We start from the raw sequence: 23,500 nt of genomic DNA on the forward strand, positions 1-23,500 counted from the left end.
AACTTCCAGCCTCTCAACTGGGCCCTTACAGTATGAACATCCCGGCTAGAAGGTTCCAAACCAGCTGCTGGGTAGCCCTCCACCCTGGCACTGCTACCTCCTGCCAACTGCAGAAGACCAGAGACCAGAGACACAGAGACCTGAAAGAAGCCGGGGCCACCAGAGGCCCCAAGTGCTGGGCCCACTATAGGGATGTGCCCCTGCCTCCCTTGGCCGTTCCTCACCCCGTAGTCCAGAGGTTTTCCCAGCTTCCCTCATGGCTGGCCGAGAGGGAGCAGACAGCAGCCCGTCTGACACGGTGACCCAGCCGCAGGGTGGCTACCCCACCCTGCCTGCTGTTTTTCTATGTGAAAGGTGTTTAATTATTTCTGACAGAGTTCAGCCTCGACATCTGTTCATAAGCGGGGAGGGTCCATTTAGGTTATCCATCACCGTGACAGGTTCAACTTTTTTGGAAGTGCATTTTCCCATCATAATGGAAACAGGGTGGGGGCATCAGATCAGCAGTGACATGCGACCCAGACAAAGACCCTCCTGGGGCTTCATGTGCCATGAAACGACAGCAGCCTGACCTGGCCCTGGCGGGCTTTCTGAGCACAGACCCTGCGTTGGCAGCAGGGATGTGGCCATGCCAGGCGAATGTGTGGGTAGGAGGGTTTCATTGTGCCTTTGGGAGGCTTTGAAAATCTTTGGTCATTCTGGGCTGGTTACTCATTCATTCATTCATTCATTCATCCATCTATCCATTCATTCATTCCAAGAATTACTCACTACCTCTTCTGTGCCAGGCACCCTGCTTAGCTCTAAGGACAAGACTCGGGCCTTGAAGCTTGGTTCTTGTGGACTTATACGTTGTGAAGGAAGATGAAAGTCTGTCTAGTTAATCACCTGACTGCCAAGTTGCTAAGCTCTTCAAAGGGAAGCAGCGAGGCCTGAGGCACCCCTTGGTGATAAGAGGGGGACCTGATGGGGTTGCCACAGAGAAGGAGTCTCAGCAGCCCCTGGATTAAGGTAGCTCTGTCCTTAGGATCCACCCTGGTGCACTGGTACCTACACAATTGTGTTCATCCAACACTGTGTGCTGCAGGCTCAGCCAATATAGCTATTGGCCTATGTCCTACAACGACAGCTCTCAGGGGTTTGAGAGCCTGCACTGGGCGGATAATGCACCTGGGCAGTCCTGCTTCAAGAACCTGGAATATATGCTATGTTCCAGGGCCTGTATGATGGGGGACTGGGGCACCAACTTGCGGGATCCCAGGAGTGTCCTTGGAAGACACAAAGGAAAGGGATGGGGCTCTCCCCTGCCCTTCTGTCTCAACTACTTAGTGTGTTATCAGCATGGGCAATGAAGGCACAACCCAAGGATCCAGGCTGGCCGCTCCAGGGGGTGTGGAGGTGCCTCAGACCCACTTCACCTGCAAGGCACCGTTGGGGTGTTTGTTCTGAGGATAAAATGGCATTATCTATATCACATTAGCCACATGTGACACCTGCCACCGGAAAGAGTTGTCACTGCTGGCTCACCGCTTCTCCTTACAGTACCTCAGAAGTCCTAATGAGTAGCAGCGCTCCCCAGACCCCGAGACAAACTCCCTCTCTTGCAAACAGAAACACTGAATTATTTCTACCCTCGAGCTCCTGTCAGGGCCAGCTACTGTAAAATAGAGGCCACCTGGAGGGCATCTTGTGCCCTTGGGACCTGGGGGTCCTGGTGCCCCTCTGGCAATGTCACCCAGACGCCTACATGCGCTTGGTCGCTGGCATAAAAATAATAACAATAAAAAGGCCACAGAGGAAATGAAACAGAGGAGGGGCCCAGGAGAAGGTTGAGAATAACTGAATGCAAGCAGAGAGATCTGTGCGGGGCAACGAGAGAGACGGAGACACCGGAGGGAGGTTTTGCTGTTGAGACTCCGAGCTGACAGGTGCTAAGAAGAGGCAGTGTGGCCGTGACTCCCGCCACCTCCTGATCAGTGTTCGGTCATGTTCTTTCGGTGACATTTACTGTGAGCTCAGCAGAGGCCCGGGCTGATGGGCATCAGGGCACATGGTCACTGACATATGTCGATGGAGGCCACTTGGGCAGGACACGAGAGGCCACATCCAGCGGGCCAAAGCAGCTTTCCGGCTGAAGCTCAGCAGCTTGTTCAAGCGCATTAGGCTCAGAAAGGCAGCGGCCCCTTCACTGTCTAACGCGCAGTTTCGGGCGGCACAGCCGGGCTGGCTGGCTGGGAATATTGTTCGTGCAGCTGTCTTGATGGGGCCAGGGACGTTCATCATGACCTTCAAGAAAGACTCCTTCTGCCTGGGTTAGGTACACACAGCCTGTGCAGCCTCTTGTCCTGAGTCCAACATTTTTAACCCTGCCAAGTCCCTCAGCCTGTATAATGCCACTCCCCCCCCCCCAACCCACCGCCCTTGCTGAGCGTGTGTCTCTGTCTGGGTGTTACAGGACCACAGGAATGAAAGCACACAAGGTCAGCTCTACGGCCAGAGCGCAGCCTGGCCCCTGTATCAAGAGTTATCTTCATTCAGCACCAATCCCTCCTTCCGGGGGAACCTAAGGTCATTTCCTGCCGTCATTCAGGTGGATTAGCAATGAGGACACACACTTGTTTCCCATCTGGGGTACATCTTTCCCTTGTAAGATACATTAGGATCCAATCACTAGAGTGATGTTTCTACCCAAGACAGCCTCTGCTTCCGGGTAGCCAGCCATCCCATACTGAGATAACCTGAGATCTCCCATGACTCTGCCTCTTCCCAGCATTCTCCATGTTTCCTGTCTATAAAACAGGTCACTATCAGCAGGTTGCCCATGGGTGCTTATCAAGAGTCTTAGCTTAGGGCTGATGGGGTGGGGAAGCAAAGACAGGAGGATGCTCAGAAGCCGTGGACCCATTAGCCTTCTGGACAACCTACATGAGAATCCACCTGGCTCCAGGTGAGAGCCAAGGAGAGACACGCAGGGTTGTTCTCATCATAGACACTCACATACACACATATATGCATACTACCCATCCCTTGTCACATACACACACATATATGCATACTACCCATCCCTTGTCACACATTAAACATACATTAGAAAAACAGAATTTCTGATGAGCTAAGTGGGTTCTGAACCTGGATGGAGGAAAAGTTCAGAGATGTCAGGTGGTACTTGTGTCCTGAGCATCGTTGATCAGAAGCCCACAAGTGAGCATCAGCTAGAAAGAGGTGAAGGAAAGAGCCACTGACCTTCTGGAAGTGAGGCATGTGCCAGAGAGCATCCAGCTTCACGGGTGGCTTGTACTTCCTCAACTGACTGCTCCGTGTCTCGTACAGCTTCCCCAGGTACACCTGCAGGCCGGAACAGCAGTGGTGAGATGCTCGCCCTGCTACCTGAGACTTTAGAATTGCCATGGAAACAAACCCTCTGAGCATGTATGTGGAGGAAGGAAGACTCACACTGAACGTGAGCACTACCATGGCACAGCCTGGGGTCCTGGACCAATGGAAAAAGAGGAAGTGAGCTGAGCAAAGCCATCCATCTCTCCCTGCTTCCTGGCTGATGCAACGCACCTCCATCTTCATGTGTTCTCCACCACGATAGACACATATTCAACAGTGAGCTGGAAGACGTCCTTCCCTCTTCAAGTTGGCTTTGCCATGCATGTCATAGCAACAATACAACTAACACTCCAGGGCAATGACCAAGGAGCTTGGGGCAGTGGCTGGGGTTCTTGGATGGCAGGCTAGAGGGTGACTTTCCTCCAGGCTTTGATCTCTCTTCTAGGCCATTTCACAGCCCCATCCCACTAGCCATGCCCCTGTGTACGGTTCATGGTTGCTTTGATTTCAGGTTGAGTATAAAACAAATGGGGTTTCCATGAGCAGCTAGGAGGGAGTTGCTCTTAAATTCCTTCCAGCCCTAAAACTAATTTACACAGAACCTTCATATCTGTGAAAGAAATGTATGACTCAACAGCAGAGTGTCACTGTCCCATGGAGCAGGTCCATAGAATGGCCGGTCCAGGAGGAGGAAGCGGGGGTGGGAGGGAGGTGAGTGTCATGAGCTCCTCTTTCAAAGGTGGGAGAAGCCCATCCCTTCTGAGCCCTGATTCTATGCCCACTGATAGGTATGAGCAGATCCATAGCCTGTCATGCAGTTCATGGTGTCTGTCCAGAACTGAGGGGTGTCCATTCCAAACTCAGATGCTGCAGTTTTAACCCTTGTGTGACTGTGTGTAGACAAAGCCCATGAGAGGCGTTTAAGGTTAAATGGAGTCAAGTGTGGGTTTCGATCCAGCATAACTAAAGCCCTTAGAACAAGAACTTTTTTTGTTTTGTTTTGTTTGAAACACGGTTTCTCTGTGTATCTCTGGTTGTCCTGGGACTCTGGAACTCATTCTCTAGACCAGGCTGGCCTCCAATCCACAGAGATCACCTGCCTCTGCCTCCCAAGTGCTGGGATTAAAGATGTGTGCCACCACTACTTGCCTTTTGTTTTGGTTTTTCAAGGCAGGGTTTCTCTGTGTAGCGCTGGCTGGCCTCAGACTCACTCTGTAGACCAGGCTGGCCTGGAATTCACAGAGATCTGCCTGCCTCTGCCTCCCAAGTGCTGGGATTAAAGGTGTGTGCCACCATCACCCAGGTGTTAACTAGAGCTCTTAGAACAAGGACATGGGGGGAGGGGGCTGGAGAGATGGTTCAGTGGTTAAGAGCACTGGCTGCTCTTCCAGAGGACCTGAGTTCAATTCCCAGCACCCACATGCTGGCTCACAACCATCTATAATAGGATCTAATGGCCTCTTCTGGCATGCAGAGCACTCATACAGAAAATATAAATAAATTATAAAAATTAAAAAAATAACAAGGACGTGGGTGATACGTGTTCTACCTCCAGCATGTCAGGGCACAGTGGAAGGTGGCCTCAGCAGAAGTCATTTTACGTCTGAATCCTACACGTTTCTATAAATGTTGTGGTACCATTTGCGGCATATGAGCCCACGTTGTAAAATGGCCTTCTCCCTGTTCCTAGAACTTTCCCAGCTGTGTTAGCTCAAGATTGTAGAACCCTAGGGCATGGCTTAAAGTGACTTAGGCAGAAGCAAACGTCTGTGACAACCAGAGAACGGGAGGAAGGGAAACAGACTCTTCACAAATTCATATGGTCTAGCTGTAGCGCTAACATGCTGTGTCTACAAGCAACTGCCAAGCCATAGGCTGGATATCCACTCTACCTGCTAGAACAAGGTTGAGACTTTAAGTCAAGGCAGAGAGGCTCTGTAGTCAGGTGGCCAGGCTGGGCTTAGAATGCAGTAGACAGCCCATGGTTTTTCCAATGCTCCACTTCCCTAACTGGAAGAGGTGTGTCAAGGCACGGTTCTTGTAGGAGCTGCTCATGGATGCTGAGGGCAGAGTAGCTAGCCCAAGGTTCACTAGATGGCAGTTGTCACCAAGAACTTCACTGGGGGTCATTGCTGTCTAAGATTCAGGGTCCACTCGGCAACATGCTGGCTTATGGCAGAGCCAGGCTTCTTCTCGGATGTGGGCAGTTTTACCTTGAAAACTGACCAAACTGACTGCCTTTTCAAGCCTGACAAATGGTGATCAGCTCAGACAGCAGCCCGAGCACCTGGCAGCTTCACGGGCATATGCAAGGCAACACAATTCCTACAAAGTCTTGGAGCAGGATGCTGGGGAGTTCAGTGGGTAAAGCGCTTGCCAGGCAAGTGTGAAGACCCGAGTTCAGATCCCTGGTCCTCACATAAAAAGCTAGGTGTGGTGGTACGTGTCCTCAGCTCTGGGGAAGTGCAGATAGGCAGATGGCGGGGCTTGCTGGGCAGAGAGTTTAGAAGAACCAGGGAGTTCCAGGTTTAGTCGAGACTGTCTCAATAGTGAGACCAATTGAGGAAGACAGTGTTAACATCTGGCCTCTACATGTATGTCTGTAAACACACATAGTGAAGGAGAAGAGAATTCTGAGGCTGACTTGCCAGTTTCTGGGTGCTGCTGTCTGCTAGCGCATAGGACTCAGACATCCAGGGAGTTCCTCCAGCATTCTCATGCTAGCGCCCTTAGTCTTGGAGGTGGGACCCGCATCCCAGGAAGGAGGCTCTGCCCTTCTGCTGCAGGGCACGGAGACCTCTGAAGGGCTGCTTTCCCACAGGAGGAAGGGACCACCCTGTCTCTGAAAATGTAGACCACAGAGGAGAATGCGAACACATGTACCTAACAGAGTCGCCATCTTATATTCCGCTGACTTCTCTTTCCCAGCACCTCTCAAACCCAATGAGAAAATACACAGATTTATTTCTCTGGGCCTTCTTTGCAATGATTCCTGAGTCGGGGAGTTTTTAATCCATATGCTTTTTTCCTGTTCATTTAAAAATTAAATATTTTATTATATATATGTATACACACATACATATATAATTAGGGGGGCATGTATACATATGTACAGCTGCCTGCAAAGGCCAGAGGTGCTTGATTCCTCTGGAGCTGGAGTAGCACATCACTGTAAGCCATGGGGTCTGGAAACTGAACTCAGGTCCTCGGGAAAAGCGGTATTTTTTCTTAGCCCCTGAGTCATTTCTCCAGTCTCCCCGTTCACCTCTTTCTGTTCATCTCTTTTATCACGCAGGCCCCAGCTATGAACCCAGGATGGATGGAAGGGAAGATATTTTCCTCCCTTAGGCTGGTTCAGCAGGGGTGTGCTTTAGTAGGAGGGGCAGAGGGGCTGCGCCATGGGTTACCAGCTGTTGATTAAAATGTGACACTCCCCCGGGGAGCTCTGAAGCAGCTTGGGGCAGCAATGCTCCCTCTGAAACTGCCCTGTCACACAGCAGGTTGACTCTTGAGGTATTAACAGACTGACCACGGACCACTTTAAAAACATTTCATTGCTGGGCTCTCTGATGAGAGCACCAAGCCGCTGGGAGACACCCATCCTAAGACTACATGATCCCTTCCTGGGAAGGCTCCTCTGAACCCCAGTAGGGTCATAGAACCATTTTGCTAATCTGGTGTTCAAGAAGTCAGCAAACAAGGGCTCCAACTTCAAGACAAGCCTGCACTTGGGCAGACACATCTGGCCAGAGCTGCGGGAGAGTCAGTTCATCTCTCTCTCTCTTCTTGTGTGTGTGCACATGTGTGTAGGTGCCCATACACACGTACACACACACCTGTGGATGCCGAAGGCCGATGACTGGAGTCTTCTTCAATCTCTCTTTGCCTTACATTTTTTTATAGAGAGTTTTTCACTGAACCTAGAGCTTCCCAATTAAACTCCAGGGATTCTGGTGATCCCCCAAACCTGTCAGCACTGGGTACCTGGCTTTTAACGTGGGTGCCAGGAATCCAAACTCAGGTGCTAATGCTTTCCTGGCAACTGAGCCGTCTCCCCAGCCTCTGCTGAGTAATTTCTTAGAACCTCAGTGTGTCCGTGAAACAGACTTAGATCCTAGAGTAGATGCCGACATGCTGGAATTCTCAGACTCGAGTACAGGATGTGGGGCACTTGCTGGCTCTCCGAGAAGGGAGCAAGGCTCGGTGCTGGCTGCGATCAATCGTTGCGTCATCTGAGATCTGCACGTTTTGCTTTGTTCTGTTCTCAGGCAGGATCTCTCCCACGGCTCAGGCTGGCCTCAGACCTGCTGTGGCAGGCGAAGTTGGCCTTGAACTCCTGATCCTTCTGCCTCGACCACCCAGGCACTGGAATGAAGGGCACATGACACCATACCTGCCTGGTTCTCTCCTTCCAGGGAAAGCTAAAAAGCGCAGACTGACTTGGCAGTCACAGGTTTGGATCAGCTGAGGAGGCACTGTGAACGCCCCCCAAGGCTGAAGCTTGGACTATTTTAAAGGCAGAGAGCCTTCGGGCACCTTTGAATGTGTGAGACAGAATAAAGAAAAGCAGGGAGTGTTTTCTGGTTAAAAAAAAAAGTCACCACAGAGACTTCCTGTCTGTTGCTAATGACTCACATCTATAGTGGTATATTATTTTTATTTTAATAAATCTTGCCTGAAACCAGAAAAGCAAATCAGCTAAGTCACTACCAGTCTGGGAGACCATAAACTAAGCAGACTAAGCTTCTCTCTCCTCCCATTTTATATTCCCTCTAGTGCTCAGATTAAGGGCACGTGACTCCCTAGGACTGGGATTAAAGGTGTGAGTCACCACTACCTGGATTTGTTTCTGCATTGATCTTGTGTAACCCAGGCTGGCCTTGAACTCACAGAGATCCATCTGACTCTGTCTCCCAAATCCTGGGATTAAAGGTGTGTGTCACCATTACCTGACCTCTGGTGGCTTTAGCTTTGCCTCTGGTCTTCATTACAGTAGCAACTGGGGGAGTTTGGGTGCAACAGGGACCCTGGATCCCACTGCTCTGAGCTACCCTGGCTTCTCCACACAGCTTTCCCTGCCTAGGATGTAGGATAAGGATGCCTCCTGGGCATCCTTCCCTCCTGTTGACGAAAGCATGCTCCTTAACACACGCTTGTAGAAACGGTTTTCTGCCGTCATACCAGCCAGTGTGGGGCACACGTCTAGGCTGGTGGAATTGGAGCCTAGTTTCCTCTGTAGGAAGTCAGATGGGTTTAGAGAAAGATATCCATGCAAAAGTCATTGTGACTTGGTCCTAATCGCAGCTGGGAGGTGACAGGGCCTGCCGACTGGTGTCATCTCTTTCACAATCCAGAATTAGGTCCAAGCGGGAGCAGACCATCACTGAGATGGGTTCAGATCTGAATTTCACTGCAGCAGGATGTGACTGGACCCCAGGCTCCTGCCCCAACCACATCCACTGATGCTGACTCGGCTTCCCTCCGCCCCCCCACGCCAGCTTCAGCCCCTCAGAAGTGAAGGCAGGGCTACCTTCTGTTTCTTCTCCAGTTTGATGGCTTGCTGAGTGGCCTTCTGCTCCTGTACCCACAGCTGCTGGTACCGATGTTGTAACAGGTCAAAGAAGGGTGTGGACGGCCTGTGGGAGGAAGGTTACATAGAGCTTGAGGCCTGCGGATGACCCACATACAGAACAGATACTGTTAGGGGCTGCAGACCCTCAGACCCTGAATTTTCTATGACCTCTTGCCTGCCGGAGTAAACACTTGTCTTCCTGTGCTTGCAGCTGCTCTGAGCAGAAAACCCTCATGAGTTCCTATTAACAAGGAAGTGGTTTCTGGTGGGCTTGCAGCTGAAAACTCCAGAGAGCTAGGGTGTGGCCATTAGTCAAGGAAAGCCCCATATAAGCTGCCCTGGAACACAATAAAATTGGCATTCTTGTTTCAAGAGTGACCCGTGTCTCTGTGTTTTTTAATCTCCAGACCCCTGCCCGATGTGGTTCCAGGTGGTGCAGGTGCCACAAGACACCTCTCTCTCCACTGATGTAGGTGTGTCTTCTATCTATCTGATGATTTCATTCCTTAATTAATAAAGAAACTGCTTGGCCTGATAGGTTAGAACATAGGTGGGTGGAGTAGACAGAACAGGATGCTGGAAGTGAGGCAAGATGCTTCGGGCAATCGCCATGCCTCTCCTCTCTGAGACAGATGCCATGGAGCCAGCCACCAGGTCAGACATGCTGAATCTTTCCCGGTAAGACACCACCTCGTGGTGCTACACACATTACTAAATATGGGTTAAAGCAAGATATGTGAGAATTAGCTAATAAGAGGCTGAAACTAATGGGCCAGGTAGTGTTTAAAAGAATACAATTTGTGTGTTATTTCCGGGGCTAAGCCAGGCGGCCGGGAGCCGGGAGGCAGGAATGCAGCCCACAGTTCCCACTACACTCCACAGGGGACAAGGCCCCACCGTCACCAACTCCAGATCACATCACTCTCCCCAGGGCCAGAAAAGGCTTTCTGTAGCACCCAGAAACCCCAGAGATACAGATCCCATGCTCTGCAAACATGGGGAGCCTCCATGTGTTACCTCGATGGGACAAAGATTCTGTCCTTGGGCTGATGTTGGATAGGGTTCATAGGTTTCCTGGACCCTTTTTGCTATGCCTCGCCCGCCCTGGGCTCTGCCCTCAGCCTACTGAGGCTAGTCTTGCAGAAAAGCCCTGCCAAGCAGGTGGTCTAGCCTCAGTGCCTGACTTCCCTGGGCAATGCTCAGGGTCCTCGTTCCTGGCTTTGTTGTCTGATTTTTCTGGTCCATCTCAGCAAGGATGCTACCAAGTTGGATGAACAATACACTCCCCGTTCTTGGGGTCTCTTCTCACTCAAATTCTATCCCTGTGCTGGAGACTTTGGCTCCACATTCATCAGTCCCACTGGCCTGGTGAAAGTAATCTCAGCTTTGCATAAGGATCCATCACTTTCTGAAGCAGCACTAGATGGTTTCACTGCTTGCAGCTTGTAACACCGAGACTGTACTGAGTGTTCTGCAGGTGCTGTCTGCAGGTGCTGTCTGCAGGTGCCGTCTGCAGGTGCCGTCTGCAGGTGCCATCTGCAGGTACCGTCTGCAGGTGCCCTCTGCAGGTACTATCCTTTGTCATCTCAGCGGCGATGAGGAGAGGCTGGTCCCAGAGGAGTGTGTAGCAGCACTCCAAGTGAGGTCAGTTGAGCCACACACAAGGCTCAAAGTTAAGTCCTTCTAAAGGGTGTGGGGAACCAATCCCAGATTGGGGGCTGAGCTCTAAACAGCTTTCAAGACAGAGTGTGCAGGTACTCTGTATAGCAAGGTCTTAAAGAAAGGGGACTGTTGTGCGACCATTTCTTTTGCCTTCCATCTCCGCTCCCTCGCAGAGCTTCCCGCAGCCCCACAGAGCTTCCCGCAGCCCCACAGAGCTTCCCGCAGCCCCATGTCGGGCCAGAGTATTCGGAGGTTCACCACCTCCATGGTCTCCTTGCAGAGGAAGGCCAGGGAAGACTGCCATTTTCAGCAGAAAACAAGCAGTGGTTACCGGCTATAATGACTGAGTACTTCGGATCTGGATTTGTGCTTTCTTTCTTTTTAGTAAGGTACCAGCTCCTTAAAAAAATAAGGACATTTAACAGAATAAAGATTGTCTAAGAGATGGGACCCAAAAATTGGATTAAGCTCTTGAATTTCTATTACTAAAGAAAATTGTAAATAATTTAATCCCAGCATTCAGGAGGCAGAGGCAGGTGGATCTCTGAGTTCGAGGCCAGCCTGATCTACATAGTGAATTCCAGGACAGGCTCCAAAGCTACACAGAGAAACACTGTCTCGAAAAACAAAAACAAAAACAAAGTGTAAATAAACTAAAAAAAAGTGTACAAATGGGCAGTGGCCATGTACAAAGGAAGACTCTGATCTCAAGTATAGTACCTGCTCAGGAGGCAGGCCTTTTGCTGTACCACCTTAGCCAGGAAGCAAACCACTACCTACGGTGATCAGACAGGAAGCCATCCCACTCTGTCAAAGTTGCAGAAAATAAAGCTGTACACTCCCATAACCCCAGCACTCAGGAGGTAGAGGCAGAAGAATCAAGTTCAAGGTCACCTTCCGCTGTGTGGTTTTAAAGCTAGCATGGTTACATGAAACCTATCTCAACTCCCTACCCTCCAAGGGTTAATTTTTAAAGTTTATTTTAAAATAATCAAGTCGTGTGCAATGAGGAGAACTCCCTGGGCTAGATACTGAGACCCCGTCTCTAAAAATATGTAATAATAGGATTGGAGAGATGGCTCGGCTGTTAAGAGCACTGGGTGTAGAGGACCCAGGTTCTGTTCCCAGCACCCGCATGGCCACTCACAACTATCTGTAAACCTCAGCTCCAGGTTGGATGTCCTCTTCTGCCTCTCAAGGGCACCAGGCACTCACTTGGTACATAGCCATACATGCAGGTGAAATACCCATACACACATGTCAAAATTTAAATATATAGTCATAATCAATTACAATAGTCAGTAGAAGTGGGGTGATGCGCATTAGTGGTGGCTAAAACGGCGACAAAGCTAATAGGAAATGCCTTCAGTTCAGAGCGGCCAGCCCTTCTTGCTCTTGTTTTACCACCGTGGTAAACAGAGTCATGGCGTCAAAGCATTCCTCTGGGCTAGGGAACCAGAGCTGTGAGACCCTGAGCTCAGGTTGTTTACCCCCTCCCATCTCCTCCTTAACCTCCTTCGCCCCTCTTTGTAGCAACTTGTGAAGGAAGCCCCAGGGTGCTCTGGGAAATGCCCTGCGAACTGCATCTGGGCCTGAGTTGAAGTCAGAGCCAGGAACACTATAGACAGTAATTTAGGGGTTCTCTCACTCCTGAGACTCACACCCTAGTGGACTCAGGACTGTTGTCTGAGGTTTTCTGACTCACCCAGTCCTTGTTCTGCCTGGTTCCTGCAATCGTTAAGTCCCAAAGAAATCACACAGAGGTCTATATTAGTGATAAACTGACTGGCCCATTAGCTCAGGCTTCTTATTAACTCTTATAATTTATATTAACCCATTATTCTTATATATGTTAGCCACATGGCTCGGTACCTTTTTCAGCAGGCAATCACATCTTCCTTCTTCTGTGGTTGGGACAGGACTGGGGAGGAATGGGCTTTCCTCTTCTCCTGTTCTCATTGATCCGCCTCTACTTCCTGTCTGGTTGTCCTGCCTATACTTCCTGCCTGGCTACTGGCCAATCAGCGTTTATTTAAAACATAATTGACAGAATACAGAATTGTCCCACACCACAGGATGATGTGTCAGTCGCCTCTGAGCTGCATACAGACCCCATCCGGACGGTCATAGCTCTGATGGTTTTGCAAAGCAGCCAGAGTTTTGGAAGCTGCTCAAACCTGAGGTGAGTAATACAGACAAGGAGAATCAAGCCCCCATGTCTTCCCAGAAGGTCCAGAGGCTGCAAACCTCTGCCCCTGGGTTTGTTGGATCTGGTCTGTATGGTAGCCCCCAAAGTCTGAAGTCATTGTCACTGCTTAGAGATACAGATGGTGACGCTCGGCCTGTGAAGTGCTTGCTTGTGTGAGCCTGGCATCCTGAATCCAATCCCCACAATCTCTGGAAATAGCCAGTGTGGTGCTGTGCACTGGTGATGCTAGCATTGCGGGGTGGGGACAAGGGAGACTGACAGGTCCCTGGGGCTACTAGACAAGCAGTAGGCCAGTGAGAGGCCCTGTCTCAGAAAAACCAATGTAGACCTCTGAGGAATGACACCCACAGTTGACCTCTGACCTCCACATGTGTGTACACACATGCACACCTCCCCACATGCAAACAGGACAGCTGACATTTCAAAACCACCTTTTAGATTGCTGTGAAACTGTGTAAGCTCTGCCCACACAGGCCCACATTCCCACTTGGTGTAATTGGCTGGCACTGAGTCCCAGCTGCCACTAGCCCCAGTTCTCAGTCTCTCCCGCTGCCCTGGCACTGGTGAGCTGCAATCCTTGACAGGCCCCTTCAATGACTGGGTGACCGCAGAGACAACCGGATAGTTAGCCTGGACGCTAAGTATCCACCCACTTCCCCAGCCTATTGCACCCCGTCATGGGGGCACAAGAGGACCTGGGAAGCTGGCTAAGCTGGATTCTATTGAAGAAGCGACCCAAGGCTTTGGTTCGCATAGACAGGCAGTGGCTCTTTGTTCCTGCCTCCCGTACCCCTGTGGCGACTTTTATTACTTAATTATTACACGCCCCATGCCTCTGAGCAGCCTAATTTATGACTGTGCTTTCTAACGACACTGTGTGCGTAATCTGGAAATATCTACCCCAAGAGGCTGCTCCCAGCGAACAGCCCCACTGTATCCATCACTTCCTACCAGCTCTTCAACCCTCCCCCAAGCCTGGCTGACCGACTCAGCATCCTGCTCTGGCCAGCCCTGGGTAGAGGCGGTGGGGGCTGAGCCAAGGGGAACCTGTGATGCTGTGAGTTATGGCAGGCAGTCCTGGCCTAGGTCCTCCATGGCCACCCACAAGCTGGCTAGTTTCTGTTCTGGCTCATTAACGTGGATAAACAGGTGCAGAGGCTGGCCTGGTGTGGAGAAAACTCAGGCCATAAATTGGATGTTATCGCCTCTGCATGGTCCCCAGTTTCCGAGCTAAGCCTAGCCTCGCAGCCGTGGTCCACTAGGCTCGGCTCCCTCTTCAACTGCTGGCATCCACTCTACCCTGCACTTCCCTAGACTTCCAGCCCTCCTGGGTGGAGTTCTTCCTCTTGCCAGGACACGCAGGTACATGAGCACCCCCATATCGTCTCTCCTTTGTGTGTAGGCCTCAATTGTGGGGTTACCTCCACTAAGGGCTGGTTCCCAGCTACCCTGCCCTAAACAGCCCTGGCTAGGTGTCCTTCCATCTAAGTATAAGCCTGCTTATCCCTCTTCTGGCCCCGGTGGACTTCAACCATTGAGTGGCAGCCAGCCCCAAAGGGCAGCAACAATTCTGTGCCTGCCGTAAGCCGACAAGGCTCCACCCTGGATAGATATGTGGGAGGGTAGCTCTGTTGGTAATAAAGACCCGAGTTAAATCCCAGCTTTAAGAAGGTGGAGACAGGTCTGAGGCTGATGGCCTCTAGCCTAGCTGAATAAGCAAGTTCCAAGTCACTTGAGAGACCCTGTCTCAGAAAACATGGTGGACAGCACCACAGGGTGACAACAGAGGTTAACACATACACACATGTGCACACATGTACCTGCACGGACACACGCACACACAATGTGGGGGCAGGAAGAATGGAAGGCAGATGGGAAAAGAAATCTTAGGCAAATTTTTGACAGATACACTTTCTTTCCTTAGTTTGCTCAGCACGAATAGGCAGCGTGTGTGTCACGGTGAGTTACCAGGTTTAACTGATGGAATTGGCCTTCAGGGAGGATGCCGGCCTTCTCACGGGTGGAATGGTGCCAGACACTGAGCATCTTAGACAGAACAACTACCAATCAAGCCCAAGTTCCTCCACTTAAGTCCCACACATCAAAAGAGAAAGCACTAGCCGGGTGGTGGAGGCACACGCCTTTAATACCAGCACTCAGGAGGCAGAGGCAGATGCAGGCGATCTCTGTGAGTTCAAGGCCAGCCTGGTCTACAAGAGCTAGCTCCAGGACAGGCTCCAAAGCTACGGAGAAACCCTGTCTTGAAAAACAAAAACAAAAACCAGAGAGAGAGAGAGAGAGAGAGAGAGAGAGAGAGAGAGAGAGAGAGAGAGAGAGAGAGAGAGAGAGCGCTCAAGTGGAGCTCAGTTTAAATATAAAACAGATGCTGTCAAGTGCACAGGAGAAAACCTTTGTGATTTAGAGCTAAGTAAAGACTCTTGATTCATTTAGGATTTTCAGATGGCGTCTCATGTAGGCAGACTTTCCTCAAACACATCCTATAGCTGAGGATGACTTTGAACTTCTGGTCCTCCGGCCTCCATCTCTTAAGTAGTGGGCATGCCTGTAAAGGAATGAGGCGCCATGGGTTTGTGCAGAGCTGGAGCATCAAACTAGAACGTTAGGCCTGCTAGGCAAGTGCTCCACCCATGGAGGCACGTGCTCTGCACCCCCACCACCCCTGGTTCCTGACCTTTCTAGGAGGCCTTGTTAGGAACCAGTTACCCCAGTTCCTTCCACATGCATCATTGTTGCTATGTTACAATTCACTTGTGTCTTTGCTTGTTTTGTGTGTGGGTTTTTTGTTTTGCTTTTGTTTTGTAAGTTCAGTTTTTATTGTAGCTCTTTCTAACTGCAACATGAATGGTTTTGCCACAGGCCGAGGCCCCTGGGGTAACAATTACAGCTGCCCTTCCTGCGCACCTCTCTTTTGAGGAGCCAGAGGGGTTCACACAGAAAAGCTTAATTATTTATCCTCACTAAATGTGCACAGGAAAGGGTGGTACCGGGGCAGCTGACGCCCAGAGAGGTCAAACAGCTTGCCCAGGGTCACACAGCATAGATAAGCAGCGAAGCTTGAACTCCCAGCCCTCCAGCTGCTGATGCCACAGCCCAGCAAATGCTAATCAGCATTCACCAAGGGCAGTAGTTCAGGATGAAGGAGGCTGGCCAGCCAGCTACACCTGGAGGCCGGGTGCAGGGAGTCGGGCTCCTTTCACAGGACACCCCAGACTTTCACAGCGTTGTTTCTATGTCTCCTGCTCCCCCCCCCCAGCCCACCCTACCCAGGAGCTGAGGTTTTAGGGGAGATTCCCAAGTGTCCCCAGCTGACACCTGTGGCTTCCTGCTGTCCTCGGGATGTACGGCTCTATTTCTAAGGCGCCTCTGGCCACCTCTCAGCTGACCCCTGTCTTCCTAATCCCCAAGGGCTCCCTGAATGTCCTCTACTCCCTCCTCCCAGGAGTCTTCTTGCCCTTGTCTGGCACACCCAGCTCCCAGACTGTCACCACGGCCCACGGGTGCTCACACAGCGTCTGCTGAAGTGGCCGAGCCGCTGCTAAGAGTTCTGACAAATCCTTTGCTCTAACCTGGAAGGAACCTTCAGAGAAGTCCCTTCAGGCCCCGATGCTCCACTCTTAGCCACACCATGTCACCATTAAGTCTCATGGTGCAAAAAGTGGGGACTAAATGAAGCGAAAATCAGCTCTGGCTGCAGGTGCGCCTTGAGAAAGTTGAGCTTCGCCCCATCAAATCCATCTTCAAAGCTGTGCGATTGCTACCCCAGACCAAGGCTTGATCTCCAATGAAGGCTCAGGGGGAGCACACAAGGGAGATGGAGGGGATCATTTGCAAACGTTAGGTTGACATGGGTGCAGTGTGGGGCAGGGTGGGCACAAATGAGCACTGACAGCTCTGACTTGCCCGCCGCCTCCGTGCCAGAGCTCTGTGGATCAGAGGGGCCCTCTCATAGAAACTCATCTTCATCCGCGATGCTCATTAAAACTTTGCCAAGCCCAGAACTTGGCGGGAGCCGGGAAAGTGAAGACGCCTTCTGAGGGACTTTAGGTACACATTTGTTGAAAGGTGTTTAAGAAGGAGATTCGGGTCTGACAAACTGGATTCGGTGCAGCGCTCCGTTCACAGCAGGCTAAAATAATTGGTCATCAGTGACTACTAATTCCGTTTAGTAGCCAGAGGCGATTTTTTTCTTCCTAGAAAATCAATGACAGCACGGAGATCTGTTCAATGTGATTCCACTCCAGATGGGCCCTTCTTTCGCGCTTGACGCCTCTTCCAGTGGAGACAGCTATTTTGTTAAAATAAAATTAAAATCCGTCCCTGCTACGCCAGAGGCTTGCTGTTCCCGGGGAGCCAGGAGCTATTGGCATGGGCATTCACCACAGCCTCAAGGGGATGAAGAAGTGGACAATGAGCCAAGTGTGGTGGTTCATGCTTGGAAATCTAGCTATCGGAAAGATGAGGCAGGGGGATTGACGCAAATTTGAGGCTAGCCTGGTCTACATATGGAGCCTGAGACTAGTCAACAAAGTGAGATCCTGTTTCAGAAGAAATTGAAAAAGAAAGAGAAAACCAGACAGTGTCCTCAATCTGGCCCTTGTACAGTCCATGGCCCTTGACTGTGAGCCATGCACTTTGGAGAGAGGGAGGTCTGGTGGGTCGTGCTTCTCTTCTGGTTTGGAGCACAACCCAGCCTCATGGCAGTACACGCCTTTGCCAGCATTCAAGAGACAGAAGCAGGCAGATCTCTGAGTTCAGGGCCAGCCTCGCCTACATAGTGAGTTTCAGGACTACACAGTAAGACCCTGTCTTAACAACAACAACAAAAACACATAGCCTAGGGCTGGAGAGATGGCTTAGCGTCTAAGAGCATTGCCTGCTCTTCCACTGGTCCTGAGTTCAATTCCCAGCAACCACATGGTGGCTCACAGCCATCTGTAATGAGGTCTGGCGCCCTCTTCTGAAGACAGAACATTGTATACATAATAAATAAATAAATATTTTATTTTATTTTTTTAATATTTATTTATTTATTATTTATACAGGCAGACCAGAAGAGGGCACCAGATCTCATTACAGATGGCTGTGAGCCACCATGTGGTTGCTGGGAATTGAACTCAGGACCTTTGGAAGAGCAGGCAATGCTCTTAACCACTGAGCCATCTCTCCAGCCCCCATAAATAAATATTTTAAAAAAAACACATAGCCTAAGACAGTGCCATCTAAAGAGACCGCTTGTCCTCTCTCACTCCTGGGACTTCCAGGCCCAGGTGTGGCTTCCAGGGATGGCCCCATAATTCTAGACGGCACCAAGTGGCTAGCCAGGGTGCCTTCCCTCTCTACAGATCAGAGGGTACAGTGGGCTCATGGTGTGGCTTCCGAGGACCTGTAAGGACTCTGTTCTCTGAGGACTTAGCTGGTGTTTAAAACTCTGGAGAGCCCACCTGCCCCTGCACCAGTCCTCATTTTCTCTCACTGCACCCTGCCTCAAGGTCTGGGGAGCCGGCTCCGTCAATGACGTCAATGACGTCACGATAACCTGGGTTGAATCCCAGAAACCACGTGGATAGGAGGCATGGTGGCACGTGCTTGTCAGCCCATCACTGAGGAGGTGGAACTAAGACTAGTCCTGGAGCTCACTGGCCAGCACTCACACACAGCACATATACACATAATCTACACACACACCACACACACACCACATATACACATAATCTACACACAGACACTTCACACACTACACACACACACACCACACAGACACTTCACACACACATCACATATACACATATACACATAATCTACACACACAGACACTCCACACACTCCACACACACACCACACACAGACACTTCACATACACACACCACACACACACACACTCACACACCATATACATACCTTCTCTCACACACATAGAAACATTCACACACTACACATACATATACACACTCTCACACACATACCACACACAGACATTCTACACACATACACTCACACAACACACATACACACACCACACAATAATCTCACACATACTCTCTCTCACACACACACATACACACATACACACTACACACATACACATTTACTCACATACAGAACACACACATGCAAACACATACACATATATGTACATATATACACACTCACACACACACTCATTTCCATCAAGATCACTGTAGCATTAAAATTTAACACAGACCTCCATTCTGTACATTCATAGCCCAGCTTCCCCTGACCATAATACCTTGCAACCCTGTAGCAAAAGGCCACACTCAGCCGGGCGGTGGTGGCGCACGCCTTTAATCCCAGCACTCGGGAGGCAGAGGCAGGCGGATCTCTGTGAGTTCGAGACCAGCCTGGTCTACAAGAGCTAGTTCCAGGACAGGCTCCAAAGCCACAGAGAAACCCTGTCTCGAAAAACCAAAAAAAAAAAAAAAAAAAAAAAAAGGCCACACTCAGAATGGCATGGCATTGCCATGGCCCACTGACATGACTTGGATTTTCCTGATTTTACCTGTACTGTCTTACCTGCTGACATTACCAAATGTCAGTACATGTCTGAGGTGCAGAGACAAAAGCTTTGGCAGGAGAGCATAGTTCAAGGCCTGGGCTATCCAGTAAGTCCATTGCCTTCAATTAAAAAATTATCTGGTGCTGTTGTTAGAGGAGACGTGAGCTTAAGTTTGGCACATCTCCACCGCTCCTATTCCTGTACCCAGGGCCAACTTCCCCCATTCATCTGCAACGTCATGGCTCTGTGACCTATGTCTCTGCCTTTTATACAACATAAATACTTCATGTCACTATCTCCCAAAAAGCTCTAAGAACTATTTAGAGATTAATTCACATCTGTGTTTCTGATGTGTGCAGAGGCTGCATTTGTCAGACTGAGAGTTCAGAACTGGATCCCACTGAGATCAAGCAATGGACTCAGGATACAGGAGCAGAGAATTCGGTGCCCTTTGGAGGTTTTGAGCCCTGAGAGAGGTTTCCATCGTTTGGAATGGTTTAAATGTGTTTAAACTTGATCCCCAGGGGCTGGAAAGATGGCTCAGTGGTTAAGAGCACTGACTGCCCTTTCAGAAAACCTGGGTTCGATTCCCAGCACCCACACAAGGCAGCTCACAGCTGCCTGAACCTCCAGTTCCACAATCTGATACCCTCACATAGACATACATTCCGGAAAAACACCAATGCACACAAAATTAAAAAAAAAATAAAACTATATCCCCAAATCCACAGGTTTATGACATTGAAGGTGGGTTATCAGGGTCAGATGACATCATGAGGTGACTCCCAGGTGGCACTAGTGGCTTTAAAGGAAGTCAGAGCCAAGCTGGCATGCTGCCTTGTGTCATGTGGGAAGCCCCTGGCCCCTGATATGGAAGGAGGGCTCTTGCCACATGCTGGCACCATGCACAGCTCAAGTCCCAGACTGCCCACATCGCCCCACCTCAGGCACCACTGAGCGGGCACTGGAGTGAGGAGAAGGATGAAGAGCCCTTAAAGGTGGCTAAGCAGGATGAAGTCAGGTTTGTGTGTCCATCTGGTCCAGGAGGTATGTTACAAAGGCCCAACCCACTTTCAGGGACCCACGAAATGGTTTTTTATTTCATTTAAAATCAGCCTGGAATCTATCTCCCCTCACCCCAGCAGAACCAGAAATATCACACTTATGTGAATGGGAGAAATGGCTCCGGAAGGCAGGGGTGTCTCAGGGCCCACAGAAGCCCTCCTATAGGACTGAGGAAGAGGATGGCCCACCCCTCACTTCTCTAACGCATGCCAGCCTACTTCATCTGGCTGGGTCAGAGGTCACCTCGCTTCTGCTGCCCAAACTGGAGACACTCAGGAGAGATGAAGCCCGCAGAGAGAAGGTGGGACTGGAGGATGACTGAGTCCATCAGGTGCCTGTCTGGTGAGAGCTAGGACCTGAAGTTGAGCTCCAGAGCTCCAGGAGAAGAGCAAAGTGTGGGGCTTGCTCTTAATCCGAGCGCCGGGGAAATGGAGACAGATCTCTGGGGCTCCATGGCCAGTCAGCTTAACCTACTCGGCCAGCGAGAGGCTCGGCCTTGAGAAAACAAGGTGCCTGAGGAGAGACACCCTGGCCTCCACGCCACACTGTCACATAAACGTACACGCACGCGCGCGCGCACACACACACACACACACACACACACGCATGCACACACAGAGGCAGAGATGCCTGGGTGTCAGGTGGAACCTTCCAACTCTCTAGCCTGGGCAAAGCCAAGGAATCTACAGTTTTCTGGGGTACGCTCCACCCCTAGACCTAGGATTTTGTGAAGGTTGCCATTCTGAGCCATTCCCTATAGAGGACTCTAACCCTGCTGGCCATCTGTCTCTTGTGGGAACTGAGGAGGGCTGGTCAGCCCCCACACCCATCCTCCTGCCGTATGCCTTGGCTTTCTGTTGTACAACAGAAAGGGCGGTGACCAGGCCCTGGTCGGACTTTGAGAGCTAATTAGATGCCAAGATCTCTGGACTCACAGGTTACTTCTTAATCGTTTGTGGGTTTAAGCTAACGATGGAGGGGGAGGCACCATCCCAGCATCGTCCTGGCTTCTAGATTGTCCTGGCGTCCTTTGCGACTTGTTAGCATTGTCATTGAGGTGATTCAGTGGCAGCTCTGCACAGGGTGGCAGGGGCCTTGGGCTCAAGTGGGAAGGGAGGTGGCCTATAAGCACATTCTCCAGAGGCCTGGGAAATTCACTATGGGTGCTCCTGGTAGCACCTGGGAGCAAGAGGAGAAGCAGCCGATCAGCCCTCCAGGAATGGTGGCAACATAGACCAGTGTGCTGGGATATGGAAACCAGTTCTCATCCAAAGCACACAACGCACAGCAGTCTGACTTTTCTGTCCCCTGTGTTACAAGGGGAGCCAAGCCCGCCAGGCTCCAGCAGCCTCTGGATGGTGTGGAGAGCGTAGCATGCTGCAGAGGGAGGAGAGACCAGCAGCTGGGAGGTTGGTCCCTAGCCCACTTTACCCTGGCCTCCAGCTCTCGGGGAAGCCTAACTGGGAAAAGCTGAGGCAGAGCTGGCAGCGCGGGATACAGTGGGGAAGCCCCGGGAGGAAGCAGCCAGCCTTGTTAGCGCTGACCTTGGCACCCAGCAGCTCCTGATGGATGGGGTTCGGCCTGGACAGGCCCCATGGGAGCTGCAGACGATCCATTACAGGCCCCCTGTTCCCCATACCGCAAGCAGCGGGCTGGGGATAAATCTCTGTCTGGGCAGCCAGAGAGCCAAAGGGGAACACAGCGCAGTATGAAAAATGTCTCTGTCTTGGCTCTAGCTACAAAGCCCATGAGAATGGCAAGGAGGGAGTACCCCAAAGAGGCAGGAACCCCAAGTGTAACCTTACCTGAGCCCACTGCTCAGTCTGGACCCCATTCAGTCTGAGTCTCTACAGACTGCAGCCCCAAGAACAAGAGAGAGACTCCTGGCCCTGGCTGGGCAGCTGAACAGATCCAGATGCTAGCCAGAACCACCTCTGGAATCCCCTGTGCCTTTCGTGAGAGAATAGACCTCCGTGCCTCAGTTTGCAGCACTAGAGAATCAGTGTCTTTGTTCCAGAGAAAGCTGAGTCCTCAGAAATGAGCTCAGGGTCCTGCTGAAAATTGTAACCAATTGTTCCGAGCACATTTGGCTGTTGGGGTCGCACAACTGCACCAGGCCACCCCCATCACTACAGCCACAGCTCAGATGAGGACAATGTTCTCCCCCTAGGGTCTTTCTCTGCCTCCTGGAAGCCTGTGTGTTCAGTCACCATGGAGGGAGGCTTGGTTTAACCCTGGCACCACCACCAACTGGCTCTGTGGCCTTGGTCAGCTTCCGCACTGCCAGAATAGTTCCCGTTCATTGACTTGTTAACGAGATAGTGTGTAGAGGCTGCTCACTGCTGTGCCCAAAGGCCACATAGGGAAGACAGCAGGAATACAAGCCAGGAGTGTAGCCCCAGACTCAGTGGTCTTCGTATGGGTCTCTGAAGCCCCTCCATTGTCTTTGTCATGGCCTCCGGGAGTTGAGTTGAGGCCAGATGTATTGTCTCCTTTGGATCTCTTCCCAATCAACAGCAGAACTCCATTCTTGGCACTCCCTGTCCCACACACCGTTCTGGCAGCTGCCTCTGGTTACTGTACTGTTGGGAGACCTTCTAAATGTATAGTGCCTTCATCGTCGTCGTCTTCTTCCTCCTCCTGCTCTTCCTTCTCTCTCTTTCTCTCAGTCTCTCTCCACTCTCTTTTTTTGTGACAAAGGGTTGCGTATAGTCTGGGCTGGCCTCAAACTCCTTATGTAGCTGAAGATAATCTTGAACTTCTCATCCTCCTGCCTCCACTTCCCAAGTGCTAGGGTTACAGCCATGTATCACCGCCATGCCTGGTTTTGTCCAGTGTTGGGGGCGATCAAACCTAGGACTTTGCCATGTCAGACAAGCAAACTACCGATTGAGCCACTGTACCCAGGTCTACCTGGCATTTTTTAACATGATGCTCCAGGTATGAACTGAACAGCAATGGGTCACCTCGGGTTTTTAGTTTTTGTTTTTGTTTTTATTTCTTGCTCTAATAATGTAGCCAAGGGACACCAAGCTGCTCGCCTATCAGCAGGGTCTGTGAAGTGACGTGGGAGTGCCTGTCCCTTCTGTCCCTTCTCGGAGTCTCAGGTGGACTCTCTACT

The 23,500-nt window shown here is 50.8% G+C and overlaps 1 protein-coding gene across 1 annotated transcript in view; it reads right to left on the reverse strand.

Annotated features, from left to right (window-relative positions):
* Cfap77 (cilia and flagella associated protein 77) overlaps positions 1-23,500 on the reverse strand; it is a 125,279-nt gene that overhangs the window by 24,950 nt on the left and 76,829 nt on the right. The window contains exons 4-5 of the mRNA XM_038337364.1: positions 8,867-8,972; positions 3,244-3,345 (exon numbers count right to left, since the gene is read on the reverse strand). Coding sequence (XP_038193292.1) covers positions 3,244-3,345; positions 8,867-8,972 — 208 coding nt within the window. The remainder of the gene's footprint in view (positions 1-3,243; positions 3,346-8,866; positions 8,973-23,500) is intronic.

The sequence above is a fragment of the Arvicola amphibius genome, chromosome 7, assembly GCF_903992535.2.
Source record: "Arvicola amphibius chromosome 7, mArvAmp1.2, whole genome shotgun sequence".
Taxonomy (NCBI): Eukaryota; Metazoa; Chordata; class Mammalia; order Rodentia; family Cricetidae; genus Arvicola; species Arvicola amphibius.